This window comes from Microchirus variegatus (assembly GCF_963457635.1).
Source record: "Microchirus variegatus genome assembly, chromosome: 5".
NCBI lineage: Eukaryota > Metazoa > Chordata > Actinopteri > Pleuronectiformes > Soleidae > Microchirus > Microchirus variegatus.
The window spans coordinates 16,141,818-16,161,928 of NC_139806.1; the positions used below are offsets into that span (position 1 = coordinate 16,141,818).

General features: G+C 39.7%; 2 protein-coding genes across 2 annotated transcripts; one reads left to right on the forward strand and one right to left on the reverse strand.

Moving 5' to 3' along the window:
* Nucleotides 1–508: 508 nt before the first annotated feature.
* On the forward strand, nucleotides 509–5,899 carry LOC310927263 (putative oxidoreductase ZK1290.5; the record flags this gene model as incomplete). The annotated part of the gene is given in 6 exon segments (XM_083889557.1): nucleotides 509–584; nucleotides 1,124–1,372; nucleotides 1,481–1,506; nucleotides 1,510–1,582; nucleotides 2,549–2,640; nucleotides 5,885–5,899. Coding segments are annotated over 6 exon segments (531 nt in total).
* rc3h1b (ring finger and CCCH-type domains 1b) lies at nucleotides 2,998–18,753 on the reverse strand. Its single transcript, XM_083890081.1, has 20 exons — nucleotides 18,705–18,753; nucleotides 17,054–17,478; nucleotides 15,498–15,618; nucleotides 14,895–15,134; nucleotides 14,588–14,763; nucleotides 14,002–14,202; nucleotides 13,718–13,850; nucleotides 13,471–13,589; nucleotides 13,073–13,185; nucleotides 12,720–12,965; nucleotides 11,947–12,158; nucleotides 11,428–11,840; nucleotides 10,944–11,099; nucleotides 10,621–10,776; nucleotides 10,043–10,265; nucleotides 9,492–9,588; nucleotides 8,952–9,042; nucleotides 8,379–8,591; nucleotides 8,113–8,216; nucleotides 2,998–6,653 (listed from the first exon to the last, which is right to left on the reverse strand). Exons 2-20 carry the CDS (start codon nucleotides 17,282–17,284, stop codon nucleotides 6,497–6,499), a joined length of 3,402 nt encoding a protein of 1,133 aa, XP_083746207.1. The 5' UTR covers nucleotides 17,285–17,478; nucleotides 18,705–18,753; the 3' UTR covers nucleotides 2,998–6,496.
* Nucleotides 18,754–20,111: the final 1,358 nt, after the last annotated feature.

A 20,111-nucleotide genomic window follows, 5' to 3' on the forward strand; every position in this document is an offset into this window, starting at 1 on the left:
GTTTGTGTTGTGTGATTGTTTAATTAAACAGTCTGTGTGTAAAAAGTGTGCTTCCTGTTACAGAGAATTTGTAGTCACTCTGTTGTCTCATCACCATGCAGTTAACACGAGTACCACATGAATCACTAAAGTAACATTGCATCACGAAAACAGAAGAAGGAACTTGTGGAATTGGGGACAAAGCTGGTTTAACCAGTCGGGTCACAATTCATCTATTGCTTACATTCGAAGGTTTATCTAAAAATAAAGGCGTACAAGTGAATGGGGTGAACACCGATTATGAAAGAAAACATTCATGGAAGTTCATTGAAAAGTAAATACTCACTTTTAATAAAGTGACTCGTATCACCTTGCAAGAGGAGGTCAAGCTTGTGATCAGTGGAATGACAGCATCTCATTATGGTTGTCAGCTGTGTGAACTGGGCGGGACTAACATGATCCATGATAGGAGTTCCTGACAGAAAAACCTCACAGGCAGAGGGGTCTGGACAGTCACACTGTTACAGCGATGTTTGGGGCGCAAGGTTGGACTACTCCCACAGTCAAACTTTCAAATGGGATGCAAATGCCAATACTAGGAATAGGTAAGTATACATTTTTAGGAATGATTCCTTCCATGGACGCTGTACAAATCTCAGGGTTTTAAATTTCAAAAGAAAAGCATGTTGCAGAATCTTCTGTCTCTTAAAGGTGCCATATGTAAGAATGTGGCCAAAAACGGTCACTACATTCAAATTCAAAATACCGAGGTCTTTTAGGTTTTGTTTTCTGACGTAACTGGCAACCCGTGGTTGCTCAGCAGCTGAGACTCTACTCACTGCAATGATTGGTAGACGGCGGTAGGTGGCGCCACGTGCCAAAACATGATTTGCAGTCTGCAAAATATTTCTTTTTATGCAAATATTTTGTCTGTAATGTTGTTGTTGGTGAGTTCAGTTTGTTATATGAACATTATTCCTGAGTCTCTGTGACATATGAGGAGGATTTTATGGCCAGTTGCTTTAGATTTATTACATAACGCACCTTTAAATGATTTGTTTTATCTCTTATCTGATATTACTTAAATGAGCAGTACAAAATGTTGTTGTTCAAGCAATCCTTCATTTGTATTTCTCTCCCTAAGGCACATCACATATAGGAGGCTTCTCTCAGGACGCTGTTCTGTATGCACTGCGTGACTGCGGCATACGCCTCATTGACACATCGAAGTATAGTGGCTTTGAGGCACAGCTGGCTGAAGCCATTAGAGACTGTGGGATAGCACGAGGTCACCTGTGGCTCACCAATAAACTCTGGCCAGAGGACTATGGATATGAAACTGCCAAGTCAGCATTTCACAAATCTTGCTCTCAGATGGGGGTGAATTATCTTGGTACTTTATAAGTATTTGTTACCACATGTTTACTGTTTATTCTCCTGCTCATGTTCTCACTTGTTTTATTGTTGTTTCCCTGGCTGAATCCATTTTTATTTTTTTTAGACCTATACATGTTGCACTGGCCAGAGTAAGTGCAACCTGGTCACTCCAACAGACAACTAAGAGCTGAAGCATGGAGAGCTTTAGAGGACCTTTATCAAGAAGGTAAAATACACTAATAATGAAATATAAATAGTAATCACTGGGGCCCGCGGTTGGTGTAGTGGTTAGCGCTCTTGCCTTTGCAGCACAAAGACGCGGGTTCCTGGGTTTGAGGCCCGGTTGGAACAAGGGCATTTCTGCAAGGAATTTGCATGTTCTCCCCTTGTGTGCGTGGGGTTTGCTCTGGGTTCACCGGCTGCCTCCCACAGTCCAAAAACATGCAGATTAGGTGAATTGGTCACTCTAAATTGACCCTATGTGTGAGAGTGTGAGTGAATGGTTGTATATGTGGTCCTGTGATGGACTGGCGAACAGTCCAGCGTGCACCCCGCCTATCACCCTATGTCAGCTGAGATAGGCACAGCACCCCCCACGACCCTCCGGTGGAGGATAAAGTGGTAGATAATGGATGGATAGTAATTACTGGATGTTTTCAGCATCGAACTTTGAACTCAGATTACATGCAGTAACTTAGTTCCATCAGTCACAACATTCATTTCTAGATTTCTTGAAAGATTACTACAGAAATCTGATGGATGAACGTCCACGAATGAAGTACAATTTTCAGGTAGACATTGTCTATTCAAACATTGTCTGTTTGAATATTATACGTCATATGACGGTTTTCATCAACATCTGACGGCCGTTCTAGACCAGCTTCACATTCACTCCATTCACATCTCATGTATAACATTAATATAACACATATAACACAAGGGTAGTTACGCAACTGGACGTTTCACCTCTCCTTGGACAGTGCCCTGACTCAGGTTGAAACATAATTTTGAAATTATGTTTACGGAATGAATGACTCTATTGAGAGGTGAAAGGTCAGTCAGAACAAGAGAAGCCTCTTGAATGCGAGGTAAAATGTCTTCAAAGTAAACTAAATCAAGTCCACTCACCTGAATTCAAGATACGGCGACTGAGAACCTTCACAGACACCTTCGTTTCCCCGTGTTCCTACAGGGTTGTGTCGCTCCATTGGGGTCAGCAACTTCATGATTCACCATCTGGAACAGTTAAAGCAAGACTGCACCGTCGTGCCACATGTTAACCAAGTAAGCAGTAGTATCGCGCCTGATGCTTACATACAGGGGAATAAAAAAAAATCTGAAATAAAAATTTAAAGCACATATTTCACATTTTATTCCTATTACAAGTGAGAAGAATTTTCACTCATTTTGAATGTCAGCATCTGTTATACAAAGCTACTTCAGTCTGCTGATACAGGCAGTACAGTGTGTATGTTCTAATGTGATTAATGCATCACTTTTGTAAACTTTGCAGATCATTGGAAAAAAATATACATGGCTGTTTTTTAACCACCATAAAAAACAAAACAAACAATAAAACAATGACACAAACACTCAGAGTTAGCAATATCATTTAATCTTTCCCCCTCAGCTTAGAATCACTGTTGTACATAAGTTACATTTGTTTTTCTCAATTTCACAGGTTAATTTTTTTTTTCTCTTCAAACTTCCAGTTTGACCTCCCTCTCGTATCAAACAAAAAAGCAGATTGTATTATACAAAAATGCAAACCAATTTTCACACAGTGAATTCTCTTACAAAGTCATAAAATGGCGTAATAATGGCTACATCCACATTGGAGGAAGATAATTGTAGACATTCCTTAATGGAGTATAATATACATATAAAAACTTTTTTTTCTTGCTGAAATCAAACCTGTACCTTAATTTAAGAGATATTTTTTTTTTTACAAGGGAGTAATTATATAAAAAAGCCATTTGCGAATTTCCCCAGAAAGTCAGGGAATAAAATGTGAGTCTCAAACAGCAGTAACAGAGTTCAGTGGTCATGGGTGGGAGTGGAGGGATTAACTGGTCATTTAGATGAGAGGAAGAGGCGGCACATCACAGGGGAGACGCTCCTGCTAACCGATATTTAGTAAACCACCCCGTAAGTCATTGAAGTCGATCAGCATTGACAGATTTGAGAAACGCCAAAGTGAATTAACACCAACAAATGCCATTTCCTCGATGCAAAAGTCATCATATACTGAGATTCTTTAAGAACGAGCTTGCAAACTTTGTCAGAAAAGTTGTCAAAAAAAACAACAACAAAAAAACAAGAAAAAAAATCAATTGTCACTCAGATACTCACGTATCACACTCACTACTCGACTACACACCATGTCACATGATGCATTCAAGACGTTCAGGCCAGTAAGTTCACTTGTCTAATACAGAAAGAAAAACTACACATTCGACAACATTTCTTCAAACAAAATTGAAACAAACCTTGACATTTGCAAAACTGCGTTGTATAACATGATGATCGGGGTGGTGGCTAGTTCATCTGTGGGACTGGAAATCATGCCAATTCAGTGTTAGTAATTTTTTTTTTTTTGAGGTCATCTCATGCTCCTAATGCAAACAAAATAAAAGGAGCATTACAAGATAATTTAAGGCCAACCTTTCATTAAAGACTTCCTGAATATCGCTGGGGGGGAGAGGGGGTAGGAGATGGGGGGGACAAAAAACCCCCCAACACATTTCTAATACCTCAACACTATCACCCAGTACAACACACTCAGAAGGAGGGAGAAAAAACTTAGGGTACATTTTCTACAATACAATCTAGCACACACAAAACTTCTCCATAATTTTTTCCAAAGTTACAGAAATTTGTCTTCTTTGGAAGCATAGTCTGTAAAGAATATCTTTGTTTGAACACAAACGATTAAGTGAAAAACACAATGCGCACAGAAGTCCTTCGCCTGGGAAAGGATAAAGTCTGTGTTGGCAACCAGTGGACAGAACACAAATCAAACAAACAAACAACCATTTTGCTGATTCTAAGTAGAGATCATTTAATATAAATGCTGAGCGAGTAGAATAAGAGGTGGCACATTAATAGTGCTTTAGTATATTAATGTATGTATACATACTCATATGTATAAGTGAGCTGTGTACCTAAACAATAAATGTAGCAAGAAAAACCAGAGGCTTGAGGTGTGGTTGCAAAAAAACAAAAAAAAACAAAAGAAAAAAAAACAAAACAAAGCCGCTATTAATGTGCTGACAAATTGGAAGAGATGCCGATCAAGCCGAGGATTACAGACACAAAATCATTTGTGTCGTCGACTGAATTCACTCACCAGATTACACGGGATTTGTCAGTTCCTCTGTACATCTCGTCTGGCTATAACAAGAGGCTCAACATTAAATATATGACTTGACCCAGAATGTCTCCTCTATCCTTCAACCGTTCAAGCACAAACAAGGGCTCTTTTGCTCTAAAAAAAATAATAAAAGTAATTGTTGTCCGTCATGCTAATTGTTTACAGAAGGCAAAGAGCTCCGTGTACGAGCATCAGCAGTAAACGATTCACATGACGGAGAAAGAGCTATGACAGTGGTAATGGTGGTGATGCTGACGGGACGTTGCGATGAAAATAGAATATTGAAGAGATACCTTAATCGAGAGCTTATTTCCTTTTCTCCTCAGTAGCCAACTGCTGTTCATTATCCTCAGCTGTAAACAAGATATGAACTGTGTCGCTAAAAGCACAACAGTCACATTTTTTAACAGTATAAATGATAAATCCACATTTCGCTCCGAACGCAACCATTACAAGACAGAGGTGTCAGGCTCCAGGTGCCCCCCCCCTCCCCCAAAATCGCAACAATGTAAAGCATGAAAAAATTAAACAGAATTCAACAAAAGACACAAGGGAAGGCAACTTCATAGAAGTTAAGGAGAAAAAAATGACAAGATAATCCCAATGGGGAGGCCTTTTGTGTGGCTAGATGAGACGCTCTAAGGAGGGAAATCCGATTTTTTATTTTTTTTGCACCCTGGTGTTAATAAGTTAAGGTTACACTCTTTCACGCAACTCCGGAAGCAGACAGAGAAAGACCCCGCCTCCCTGAATAAAAAACATTCAGAGTACGCTGTGAAAAATCTCACAACACGACGATCTCGGACTGACTGAGTGTCATGATTTGGAGCGCAGTCTAAAGGCTTTGGAATCAAAACCACATCAGGTCACTTAATTACCAAGAGAAGCACTAGTAGATTCCCTTATATATATAAAAAACAAAAAAAATGTTATCAAAAGAGACCTGGTGCAATCTTTAAAACAGAATGCTTCAAATAAATATAGAGTATACTGATTTATGGTGTGTTCATAAAATGCATTAATATAAAAAGAAACAAAAAACGTCATTCACATGGCAGGTGAGGAAGTGCATGTGGTGCAAAGGGGACATCTAAGACATTGCATCTCCGTTTCTGATGAATATTGTGGGACATTGAGCTGCTTTTCCCTCCTCAGACCATCTACATCTGAGCAACCACTTTTTTTTTTTTCTTACGACTCTAGGAAGGGGAAGAGAACCAAGCGACACACCTCTGTTGTTTCCTACGAAGCCTACACGCGACACGAGAAGTCATGTGATGCAAGGGCGCTCGATTGCTTGCTCCTCTGTGTTTAACCGTTCATTTACATTGCATGCTGGGACAATTTTCGTCAAGTCTAGAAGACTTAGGGGGGAATAAATGAAATGCAAAAATACACTTTTGTTATTCATAAAAAGGATGGAAATAGTCATTTCCCTTTTTCTTTTCTTTTTTTTTGAAAGACGTTACTACAATACCATCAACATCACAACCATTTTCTCTTTCTGGTATTCCCTATTGTGAGCCTTGTTAATTTATTATCCCAGTACAAAAAAAAGCAAAAGAAACACACAAGAAATGTTATCATATGCCCTGGTTTCCAGGCAAGGAAAGTCATTAAAAAAGCTCATTCACAGAACAAAAAGAAAGAAAATTCATATCACGGCAGATACTGCTCATCTTCTAAATCGAATGGGTGTATGTGTGCATGCTTTTCAATCGAGCATCGTATGTGTGTGTGTGTATGTGTGTGTAAGTGTATACTGCCCTAAGAGCAGGAATGGACAACGCCATTCTTCTGCATCTCTGAACCAGTGGCACCTGGATCAGAGCACAGACTCAATGCAGATGTCTTATTGGTCAGTGACAGCATGGACCCGCCTACTGCACTTTCTTGCAGACTGCTGGAGCCATTTGACACCTCGCTGTAATGGGGATGAAAGAGAGAGAGTGAGAATTAGAGAGAGGACAGATAAATTAAGCCTACTCGTTACTCGCTTGAGGGCTCCACAAGTTGTTGCGGCGCTATGTCGTCAAACGAAAAATTGGGCCACAAAGATTAGTCTTTATACACTACTGTTCAAATGTTTGGGGTCACTTAGAAATGTCCTTTTTTTGTGAATGAAAAACACTTTTTTTCCAATTAATAAAACATTAAATTAATCCAAAATTCACTCCATACATTGTTAATGTGGTAAACGACTATTCTAGCTGCAAAAGTCTGGTTTTTAATGGAATATGTACATAGGTGTATAGAGGCCCATTTCCAGCAACCATCTCTCCAGTGTTCTAATGGTACATTGTGTTTGCTAATCACATTAGAAAGCTATTGGATGATTAGAAAACCCTTGAAAACCCTTGTGCAATTATGCTAGCACAGCTGAAAACAATTTTGCTGTTTCTTTGACAAAAGCAAAATTATTATTTTTAATAAAATCATTATTTCTAATATTGTCGATATCTTATATTTTCTATTCATTTTGCAACTCTTTTGATGAATGACTTTTAATTGAAAAGTTTAAAAAAATTGTATAAGTGACCCCAAACTTTTGAACGGTATTGTAAGTAGCTCTGAAGCACCAGAGAAATCACTGTTCTGTAGTCTTGTACAGGTTTTAATTGAGTAATTAACAAAGCAACACAGGGAACATGGAAGCTGTATCAGTGAGACACGGATGCTTTCCTCTATTACTGCTTTGTGGTATGTGTAAAACAAGTGATTTACTGTATATATAGCAAACATGATCTGGCTGACTTCCTGTTAATCCAGACATTTTCACTATATGCTGCTTAACCATAGATGCCACTGTGTCTGAGGGTCCACATCACTGTGCCTCAGGCGAGTATAAACAAGGCTTTTTAGGAAATACATGAATCATCAGGATATATAAACATATTTTTCATTTAAAAAAAAAAAAAAAACATCAATTCTGCTGGCTCTATTTCAGTTTGAAAACTCAAGGGCAGGTTTGTAGTCTGGATGCGCATAAAATGGAGACCATTAGAAACAATGACAAGTTTCCCCCTCATTTGATTTCTGATTGGTTCTTTTCAGACCACAATCAGCTGTGAAGGAAAAGCTGAGTTCACGGTTACTTTCAGGTTTAGTTTCTCCTCAACAATGTTATAAAAGACATGGCTGCTCTGACTTTTCACCGTTGTCGTTTCTCTTGAGTAATACTTTCCAAAACACAAGTAAACAACCTCAGAGGAGAAAAACGGCTTCCCCTTTACACTAGCACATGCATATATAGTGCACCACAAGTGTCACATGTTGTGTTGATAACTTCTGATGCATGCTTGACTCAACACAGATGTTTTTTTGTTTTTTTTAAATCTCAGTCAGACAGATTTAGCCTAAATTCAAATTAAGTACCTACTCACCCAAGAGCCAGGGAGATTTCTTCCAGCTGACTCTTGTGCTCCAGTTGTCCATTCTCTGTAGGTTTCATCTTGTACTGCTGAACATCATGTGCTACTTGGTTTTCCTGTTTTCCAAAGGAGTAAAAACTGAATGAGTATTTGTACAGATTTAATTTGTGGTTTATCAAAGGACATGGGGGGTTAACAGGGATTCCACAATGAGAGGTTCAAAAAAAAGCTTCATTTTCATGTATTTTGTATGGCCAAGCATCACCCGCTCTCCTTACCATGGCCATCTCACGGGTCCTTTTCCCAATCTCTCTCTCCACCTGGTGGAGCTCAAGGCTTAGCTGTTCACTGGAGACGGGAGTTACACCTGCTCCCCCTGTTGGCCACTTGGGTTGTTGAGCTACGACTGCAGCCTGGGCCTGGCAGGGCTGCACAGGCTGACCTGCCAATGCACTGGCCTCCCTCTGCAGCATTAAAGAATTACTGGCAGCCTGTAACAGTGAAACAGGAAGTGCACTGGCATCAATGTGAGAAATAGAGGAATACACTTGTGACATTAAAAAATATTGGTTTTAGAGGATGAATATTTCAGCACCGACTCATTTTTGATCGTGACAAAGATGTATTTTAAGTTGCTTTAATATGTAGAGTTTTCCTACATGAGTTGTCTTGCATCATCTCATCGCAGTTTGTAAATTTGAAACTCTTGCATCTTTAGAACTACAACAACAAGTACTGGTTGAATTTGTGTTCATTGTTGTGATGATAACAGTAGGAAAATGTCCTGAGGGAACACATTTCTGCACTTTTCCTGTCATTTAAGTGTTTAATAGTTGAGAGAGAATACACACCTCCATGCTGTGCATTTGGGTCTGTTGGTTGATCTGCTGGTTGACCTGCTGCAGCTCAATTTTCAACTGTTCTCTGTCTGCCAGGGGGAGGCTGTGAGGATGACATAACATAAGATATGTTAAAAAGTGTATTAAAAGTCATTAAAATGTGACAAACGGTCACTCTCTTGCACGTAATGCTCATTTCCCATGAGGATTGCAGTTATGTGTTAACAATATCGACTTTCGCTTCACAACCTATCACACACAGCTCTAATTCCAGTGTATGTTGTGTGGGAGACTTTAGTTGTCTTATTTCAAATGATTTATATTCATATTAATAGTGAAGTTCTGACTTTAATCCAATCTGCTGATACCAAATGTGCACATAATTTACACTACTTTTAATACTTTCTTTGAGCTTCTCCATCCAAATACTGAAAACTACAATTAAAAAATAGAACCTGAAATTACTGATATGACATCAAATTAAATTAATCTCCATATATATAAATATGAATATTAAAAAAGGATAAAAAAAAGGGGGGGGGGGTGACTCACCGCTCACTGAAGTGTCCCTGAGAAGAGGTGGCAGTCTGGTGGGAGGGGTATGGCGCTCCACCCCATCCTCCATGGCTTCCATATGTATATTCTGTTGCTAGTGAGGGGGGACATTAGTTGTAAGAAATGTTTTTATGTCAAACTGGGGAAATATAAAACCAAAGATATGTAACAACGGATCAAATAAACGCTAATTACCCTATATGAAAATCTCCTTATTCTGGAAGGTTTTAGTATTAAAGTATTGAGTAAATAAGCTAGAAACATGTAGATAACATTTGACATGAGAAAAAAAATGTAATCAATACAATATTAACATTTATTAACATTATTATTATTTTAAAAAGCTAATGGAGGGTAACTTTAATTATTCCCAATAACATATAATATATATTGTGCTCTACTAAAGTAAAATTATATGAACGTCACTGAAACATGAAGAGGTCCCATATAGTCCCATAAGTGTGTGTGTTAGGAGACAAATTATCTTCCGATACAGACAGAATAACTGTGTTTATCATTCATTAATATCGTGCTGGGCACCTTCTTACCTGGCATGGCCATGTGTTTAGAGTTTGGGTTCTGAGGATTGGTGACCATTGCCTGCACGGGGCCAGTGGTCTGATAGCCTGTCTTTGAGGTGCGGGAGATGGCACCGAAACGTGACACCGTGGGCTGAGGGCCAAATGGGATGATGGGGTCATCATCCTTCACTTCTGCACTCCTCCGAGGAGCCTCCAGCGATGGTTCCCTCAGACTCTTTGCATCCACGTTCTGACAGACATGGGGAGAGAAGAGGTTATGATATGGGCATCACAGGAAATCACAGGAAAAAAATGTGGTGTGAGCAACATTTCATAAACTGACACGCTGAGGTTAAACAAATACTGTTTTGTCAGTAGAATAATGAATAAAGGAACAAAAAACATGTCAGTGCTGGTTAAGAAATAGCTTATGCAATTAAACATCTAAAATCATTTACTATACTGTGTTGCACTGAAAGTGCAATAGATCAGCATCGGTCATTTAGAACAGAATAATATTCCAATCAGGAGTCTTGTGTGTTCCCACCCTTAATGTCGACACAGGAAATACTGATGTGGTTATGGATTTCAGCATTAGAACCCACCATTATTTCCATGGTACCGGAAACCATGACATCTTTGGGTTTGGCATCCTTTGTGCCAATGTAGGAGCCAATGGTTTCACAAGACCAGGGTGAGTATTGCCCGGTATAGTCGGGCTCTCTGCCTTTCAAAATGGTTTTGGAGTTCTCATCACCATACTGCAGACACAACATTGAAGGAAAAAGAAAGCATTACGAAAACACATTCACAGTCTACCAATATTTAATAACAGTAGCATCAAATACGACTTATTGAATCATGTGTGCACTTTTACTGATAAATGCTCAATCCGAGTAAAAACATATGAAGTTGGTTGTGTGTTCACCTCAGGGTAATCACTCGGGAAGGGATGAGAAAGAGTGGGAGAGGCAGCGAATGGTGGAGGGGAGATGACCTTTCTTTCCTCTAGCTGGGACAGAAGCTCCTGCCGACGTCGGTGTAGGTAGTCCAGGCTGGGTTGTGGACCACTATATGATGGCCCCTAAAACAAACAGAGACATATTGTTACTGATAGACTTATTGTTTATTTTTTTGCAGTTTTGTAATTCGGGTATTATTAATTATTACAAATTTGTATTGGATTATATATTCATTTACAACAGTATCAATACGACAGTGCTGTCTTGTATCATGTTGCAACTGTTGTGGCTAAAAGGTAGTACGCCACAAAATGGTATCAAGTATTTTTCTGGGTATCAATGTCGAGTCTGAAATTCTAGTATCATGACAACACTATTTCAACAAGCATGATGTCTGAATGAGCTAAAAAAAGCAAATATAAAAAACAACAACAATGCAAACAAACTCACCCTGCTGACATAGGTCCTCATGGGTGGAGCCTGGGCACCTGGTGGATAGTAGCTGTCTGGTGGGTATCTATCTCGAGCACTGGGCTCCTGGTGGTACAGTGAGTTTCCCTGACCAACTGATGGCGGAGGAACATCTAATGGTGCAGGACTCATTCTGACCAGGTTGTCCCTCTGAGATGGGTAAGGCTGTGGAGGAGGTGGTGGACCACTGTAGGTCCCATGGCGACCCCGGTCGTAGTGAGGAGGATGAGGGTAAGAGAAGGATGGGCCAGAGTGAGGGGCCTGGTATGAGCGCTCTGGGGGGCCATAACCAGAGTAGGGATCTTGGTATGGGGGTCCTGACTCACTTGGGGGAGGAGGATTACGCATGTAATCCCGAGAAACATACTGTGGGGGTGGTTGATAGGGATAACCTGAGAAATAAACAGCAAGTTTTTATTTATGTGAATGAAAATGTAAAAAACACAATGTTTTTCAACCATCTAACAATATGCATTGGTCTCTGCACTAGACTCTGACCTGTCTGGTATTGCGGTGGCTCATACTGAGAAGCAGAAGGTGGTGGGCGAGTGTCATAGCACATCTCAGGGAGCTGTTGCTGCGGGTACACAGGAGAACTTCTAGGTACCACAGGCATGTGCTTTACACCAGACAGGTGGTCAGTTGGCATCCTGCTGTGGCCCAGAGAATGAGGTGGCAGTGGCATACCAGGTTTCGACACAGAGTCCAGACTGTAGAAAAAAGAATTTCAGATTCCTCATTAAAATAGTTCAGGGTCAGAATGTCAAGATGTAGCCAACCCTGCTTTTACGGATGCTTTCAGATTGTATTATTCAATAGATAAAGGCTCAACTGTTGTGAAATACAGCAGATGTGAAGGTATTTTGCATATGTGCAAAACAACACATTTACATAATACAGCTGCATAATTGTTCTTGAGAAAATATGGAGGTAGCACTATAATTATAGATGTAGTATTTAATGTCAAGTGATTATTACGTTTTGCAAGGGTTTTGCATGTACATTTCCTCCAATATCATTGTCCTACTTACTAGGTAGTATATTCTTGTTTAATCAAATATATTGCAATATGTGCATGTAGCAATTTCCAAAGCAGGACCAAATGCTTCTCAATGTATTGGCTCGTGGTTAACGTCAGATAAAACAGAACAGAGGCTTACTTATTTTTTTCATACAAGCAACGTTCGTCTGGAAATTATCATTGATGACATTTATGCATTTTTCATTAATTGCGGCCTCTTCTGAAAATGAAATCAATACACCATACTCACACATCAGGTGGTGATCCAGGGGCACTCAAATTCACTCCATCCATCTTAACAGGTTTACGCAACAGCTCATATGGGACTGTGTCAGTGCCACGAGCGATGAGTTGGGGCAGAGAAGGTGCAACACTGCCATTGGGGAGGGGTGAAGGCTTCCGGGTCACTGCCACATCAAGAGGAAGGCCATCATCTGGCATGAGACCTCCTTGGCCGGGGAGGCGAGCTGCCAGACGCTTGTTCATCTTACGATACCTGAGGCAAAAAAGAAGTGCATGGTGTTTAAAAAATGCTGAAATACTGAACCATGACAATTTGGGATTCAAGAGAGGTAATAACAAGGTGTTATTTGTCAAACTCACTTCTCCAGTTCTTCCTGAGAGTGAGCAAAGGTACAGCTGGCTCCACGAGGACAGCCTCCTTTCTGCTTCATGTCACGACACATGTATGTCTTGTACTTGCTGTGCTGAGGAGGCTAAAAAGAGACAGCAAGTGTTAATGAATTAGAATACATGGATGGACTGGCAACCTGTCCACCCCTGGCCTTTCGTCCAATGAGAACTACAATGGGCTCCAGCACCACGTGACCCTCATGTGGCAGATAAAGTGGGAGACAATGAGTGAAAAAAAATCTGTTGCAAAATTGAGAAGGAAATAAACTAAAGTGGAAGTAAGGTGCTGGGTCACCACAAGCCGTTATGTTTGTAAAGGGCTCTGAAACTATTCTCTGCACTTTTTAAGTTAAGATGGAAAAACTGACCTGTTGAGGATCAGCTCCTTTCTTGCTGTGGTTCTGGATGAAATCCACCAAGCCATGCACCACCGTCTTCACTGCTACCAAGCCCTTCTCAAGCTGCTCCCATGTAGGAGGGGGGGCATCTGCAGGACAAAAAATGGAATGAACAAAGATATGGATTTCAAAAACAGACACTGTACGCAGAATATCAGACAAAGCCCATAAGCCAATTCAAAACCCAAAATTCAATTTAAATCAGTATCATTGTTACCAGGACTGGGATCAATGTTGGCCAGTAGTTCCAGGTGGGGCCGCAGTCTGTTAAGGTTAGCTGGGTCGCCGGTCCTCTGCAGTGCAATCGTCAGCTCCTGGACACTCTGAGCGAAAGATGCCGGGGTCTGCAGCTATGACAGGGAGGCAAAGCGATTGAGATTGGACAGTAAGTGTTTTGGTTAGTTGATTAATAAATGAAAAGGCAGAACTAATGCAGAGTCTACTATGATGCAAGTATACCCGGGATACTAACAAAAACTAATATGTACTTTGCTTACACACCTTATCTATGATGGACTGCATGTGTGACTTGTGAGACTGATCTCCATACAACAGAGAAGACCACTGGTCAGGTGCAATGCGCAGCCCTCCCTCCATGGCGATCTGAACAATCTGAGAGTCATGCTCGCGCCGTAGAGCCTCATAAGTGCGAAACTCCTCTTTCAGCTGCATCAGGGAGGAATCTTCATCACGCTTCGTTACCTGGGTAGTCACAAATGCAGAAATGTGTTACATTGTTACTAAAAACACTTCCCACTTCTTTTGCATCCATAAAAATAAGGACACATTTAAAGTAAGTTAAAATTACATATTAGTCCTGTATGTTATTGTCAACAATAATGCAAACTGATATAGTTACTTTAATTCCTGAATGGCAGCAGCGCCGCATCAACTTAGTGATAGCAAAAGGTTGTTCATAAACATATTTACTCATGAATACTTATACTATATAACTAATACAATATGTGTATCTGTGAGGTTAGGGTAACTTAAATGTTAGGTCAATATGTTCCAGTGTAAAGCAGCAACAACAGCTACAACCTATGTCATTAGGAAAGTATCTTCTGGGTCTGAGCCAGAGACCTACCTTGAAGCAGGAAGCTCTGTAGAGCAGCTGCACCACATGACCTATACTGGTTTTAGAGGCCTGTGGGAAACGTGGCTCAAGCCTCTGGACTACAAAGAGAACCAACACCTTCCTAGACAGAGCAGAACCATCCTCCAGAGCAAGGAGAACCAACTTTAGAGCTTCCTCTTGCATTGCTGATAGAAAAACAACAACAACACACACAAAACTTGACAGTCAATAAGCAAAAGCCAGCAAGTATTTAATGAGAGCATATGGACAAATAACTGGTTAATTTCACTTTGCAGAGTAATGGAAAGCATTTAACCTGGGCCGAGGAACTGACATCCCCGTGCACGAACCGCAGCCCACAGATTGGAGGAAAGTTGCTGTGGATTCTGGTGCTGCAAGATGAGCTCGGTGACAGTTCGTTCACCAAGAGAGCGGGCAGCTCTCATGGCTCTAACTCGGCCCTCCTCCTCCACCAGCTGGCAGTGGACTAAAGTAACCAGTTTCCTCTGCATGGGTCGACTCAGCATGCTCTGGGCTGTGCTGCTCAGACCCACACCTGGTGAGAGATTAGATTAGATTTTTTTATTAGTATTCTGACATTTCATGGACCAAACAATCGTTTGATAAATTGAGAAAATAATAAAGAGGTTAATTGATTACTTCTCTTTCTTTACTTCTCATTTTACCTTTTTACATGAGAACAACATGCAGAAAAAAACTAACTGAAAGCATATCTGAAAAGGAAGCAAGGCCATGTCCATTAGTGGTCACCATAGCAACAGTATTCTCACATCTAAGACCACTTGAAAATCCCAGACAACAGAGTTCTTGTAGTAAACAACCATCTGGGTTTATTCTGAAGGCAAAGAATAACAATAAAAGGGAGAACTAGAGGTGCTACTCATATGTGTATAAATACCTCGGGTGTTGCTGAGGGGTTTGAGGTAGAGGGCCAGCTCCTCCACACACTGCCTGGCCTCCTCATAATGCTGCGAGTCTTCTGGACTGGTAATCAAGGCAACTGGTTGAGCCTTAGGAACCTGCAACAAAACAAAGATGAGGGAAGAATTAGAACAACAGATGGCAAACGCTGAAACAATTTAATACAATTATGTCTCAACAAAGTTTTAATGTTCTTTATTTTACTCTTTCAGTTGCATAAAACTGCCCATTGTGATGTCACAGTACTGTGCTTTTCTCTCAAGTTTACATGAACCTCAGAACAAAAATATGAAATTACAATGGACTGTAAGCTACTGCTTAATTAGCTACATGTTGTCATGACTGCCAACAAGCTTATGGCAATAAAAGAAATAGCAAAAGCACTTCACACATGCTTTATCATATTTAGTAGCACGTAGTAATACTTTTCAAGCTATGCGATGGCAAATTTAAATAACCAACAGACAACAAATTACACTACAAGTGCAACTACCATATCATCACCTAAATAAACTGCAGCTTTGAGGCTAGTCATGTGATAGAGTTTTCAGACAATGACCCCCAACCCCCAATACCAGTGTAATACCACATAACAGTGTAACAAAAGTGTCTAGACTAACATCTCCCTACGATCACAACAATATGAATAAATATTATACCCTGCAAACCTAGGTATACACAAACATGCAAGGCAATGTGCTGAGCGACAAGCCCATATCAGAAACACAACAGTTATAATTGATGCCATTATCCATTATGTGGTATATGCCTGGAAACTTGACCTCAAAGCCAAAACACCATTAGCTGAGCCTCACCCTGTTGGTCAAACACCGACTCAGAAATATTCAGTTGTAACATCCAGAATATACAGAATGTATTGCTCAATGTAGGGAGTGTGAGTCATAAAAGGAATTCCCGAGCTTTGTGCACACTATGTAGAATTACTTGTGTAACACTCTAATTCAACAGTAATTAAAGAAACCAACATAAGATATGGTCAAGATAAGAATAAATCCAAAAAATGTCCTACTGCTCAGACTCAAAACATATGTTGGGCAACTCATAATTACCTTAATAATCAATTAATCTGTTGATCGTTATTTGTTTTATTTCATTTTATTTATCAATTGATTTTTGGTCCACAAACTGTTGATTGTCGTTTCCCAGACCTCAAAATGAGGATGTTCTTAAAAAAGTCTTGTTTGGTCCACACATTTCTTTGATTTCTTTGTTTCGTCACTTCCTGCTCAAAAAAGTCTAAAACCACAATTAACTGGTTGCTCAAGGTTTCCAGGACTCGGGGACTAAAACCAGTCTTTAGCTGACATTATTTGCAATATGTTATCAACATTAAAATTGAAAAATCTTCATCACGATAACCTTTTTTGGCCACATTGTCTAAATTGATCACTGAGCCGTTACTTCTAACCAAGCATCTACAAAATAATGTATATATAAACAAGTGTATATCAACTGAGAATATATCATCGCCGGCAAAACATTTGTATAAATAAACAGAAACAAGTGTCTTACCTGGCCTCCCACCAGCTGCAACAGGGCTGTGTTGACAGGTAGCTGCTCAATGTCTGTGTTGATGGCTGTCTGGTCAAAGGGACAGGCCTTGCGGTGCAACTTGTTCAGGCACATCTTGCAGACAGTATGCCCACAACCGAGACTGATGGGCCTGCGAACAGTCTCTTCAAATGTCTGTGTGCAGATGGGACACTGCAGGAACTCCGTCCATTGTGGTGCTTGCACTGGCATGATTTTATGTTGATGGGACGACTGTGTGTAAATATATGTAAGCTTTTACACAGAGGAAAAAATATAATAATATATATGTATATATATATATATATATGGAAGATTCCACTGGAATCAAGATTTTTCTTCCGAACTTAATCGTTCTTAAATGTCCTCACACATTGTGGATTTTGGATCACATTGCGTGATGAATACTGTGGGGCAAAAGAGAAGGAGAACATTAATTAAAATTTTGCCTTATTCACATATTTACATGCAGCGAAGTTTCATACTGATGAGTTTAATACTCCGCCAGTATTCGATTGCATCAAGAAAACGTGGATGTGCTGTGAACGAGTACATCAGAAGTAGCATCGCTAATACTTTTCCCACATGCATACAAAACGGTTGTATTACAAAGTATATTTGACGTCGGCTACTTGCCGCTGATCGTTCTTCAGTCATAACAACAAAGTAAAAAGCGAAATCAGATGTAAACCATGTGAAGCTCATATTTCCAGAATAACACGGATAAAACAAGCGATTGTGAAAAACCAAAACAACTGCTCTGTGGCCTACTTAAAAGAGCTGGTTACCACTATGACTGTGGACAAAGGGTCCTGTGGAGGCTAACGAACAAGTCTCTCCGCGCTAACTTGTTATGAAGCTAATATAGTTATAAATGTGCTGCTATTGTTCTAAAACACCGATTATGTGTATGGTAGCTGGTTTGCAAACATGGTTGTTATCGCTCTGGCGTTTCGTTGTACAAACATCACTGATGTATCTAAAATTAGCATTTGCAACCAATTTGTAGGTAGCATTAGCTCACTTATACCAAGCTAAGCTATGGGTGGCTAGTTTGCAAGACTGGTTAGCGAGCAAACGTCGCTTGATTAATACAAACTATTTTCTACTACCACGCCAATGATTTTAAGTGTTGAAAATGTTAGTATTGTGAACCTGAAATCATTACACTGCCAACGCATTATATCCGATACCGTCTCTTGATCAAGAAAAACCCTAGCTTGAGAAGAGAGCGAAGTGGAGCCATTTGACTTGCCATAGCGAGATTATGTAACGCTAGCGTCCGAAACTACCAATCAAACCAAGTATCTTCAGATGTATTTATGTCCCATTGGGTGCACTAAATTCGTAGCGTTATTAATTAAATGTTCGAGATCAAAGCACGGCTGTGTTTTGATCACAGTGTAAGACGGCCCATATATATACTACCATCGTCGGACTGAGGGCTAACAGGGTAGCAAAGTAACCGTACTCCTCCCTGTAGCAGCGGTTAGCGTGTTAGCTTAGCTACCTATCGTGTTAGCAACATCTAACCATAGCTATGCGTCAATTCGATGTGACTAAAACAAAATACACACTATCCACCGTTACTTCCCGAGCCGGAAAATAGGTCTAGGTTGCCGATGCTACTCACTCATTCCAAAACACTTGGAAGATTTTCATCCTTTTTCAGAAAACGGTTGCCATATTTTCTTGCCATGTCGACTGTGCAGCTTAGCTGCTGCCGAGGTTTGGGGAGGGTGTCGACTAGAAAACAGGCTCGCTAGCCGGTTACAGCTAGCTGAGCACAGAGTGTGTGTATGTGTGTGTGTTCTTGTGTGTATGTGTTATGTTTGTCAATGGCACCCTCTAGTGTATACTTTTGTCAACGACGTAGAGCCTTAAATACAAAGGCAATTTCTATTTTGTATTTTTATGTGCATGTATTTTTCGTGTCAATGAGCCACAACATTTATTTCGCTGTCCGTCATTTTATCTGACAGACATGTGAAACATTTGTTTTCAGAAGTGTATCACTCCACTCACTTTTTGTGTGTATCCATGGGCCATAGGGAAGGGATGTAACTTTGTCTTTGTGTATTTTGTGTACCTACCTATTATGAAACCACAGCCAAACCATCGTGTCTGACAGCTACAAAAAGCACACTAAGAGGACCCATTTTGCTACAAAATGAACGCTAAATTGTGCACTTGTGCCGAGAGATGCCAGAGCTGAAATAGAAGAAAGATGAGAGAAAACAAAACAGATAATGTCCTCATGCTGCTGCCTTTGATCTGCAATCTCGGTTCATTTCCTTATGTATTTTTGTTATTATTATTATTATTATTATTATTATTATTATTATTATGTATTATTATTATTATTATTATTATTAGTAGTAGTTGTTGTAATCGTAACAAAAGTAATAATAATAACAGTAATATCATTATTAGTAGAAGTTGTATTATTAGTATTATTATTATTATTAGTAGTAGTTGTAATTGTAATACTATTACAACAACAACAACAACAACAACAACAACTTATAATAATAATATTAATAAAAATACTAATAATACATTAATTATACAAAACGTTTGTTAGATTGTTTACTGTTCATCACAGGGTTATTATTAAAAAAATAAAAAAATAATATGTTTTCATAATTATGCAGAATGTAAGTTTAGGGCTGAGATTTAAGATTGTAATTAGGTCAAGTTTACGGTTTGGCATCTGGGGTGGGGGTCAGCTGTATATTGACAAATAAGGATGAACAAATCAATCCACATTATAATTTATTTAATTCTTATATAACATACAACTGCATGTCTTTTTCATTGGCTTATTACTTTGTGGGTGCTTGTATTTCTATCTTTGTGAGGTCCAGTCAAAATGTCCCCACAAGGACCCCACAAGGACCCCACAACTTTAAAGTGCTTCAGGGTTAAGACCTGTTTTGGTTTTAGGGTTGTGTTTAGGATTAAGTTAGAATTAGGTCAGGGGTTATGGTTAGGCACTAGGTTGTGATGGTTAAGGTAAGGGACTATGGAATGCATTATG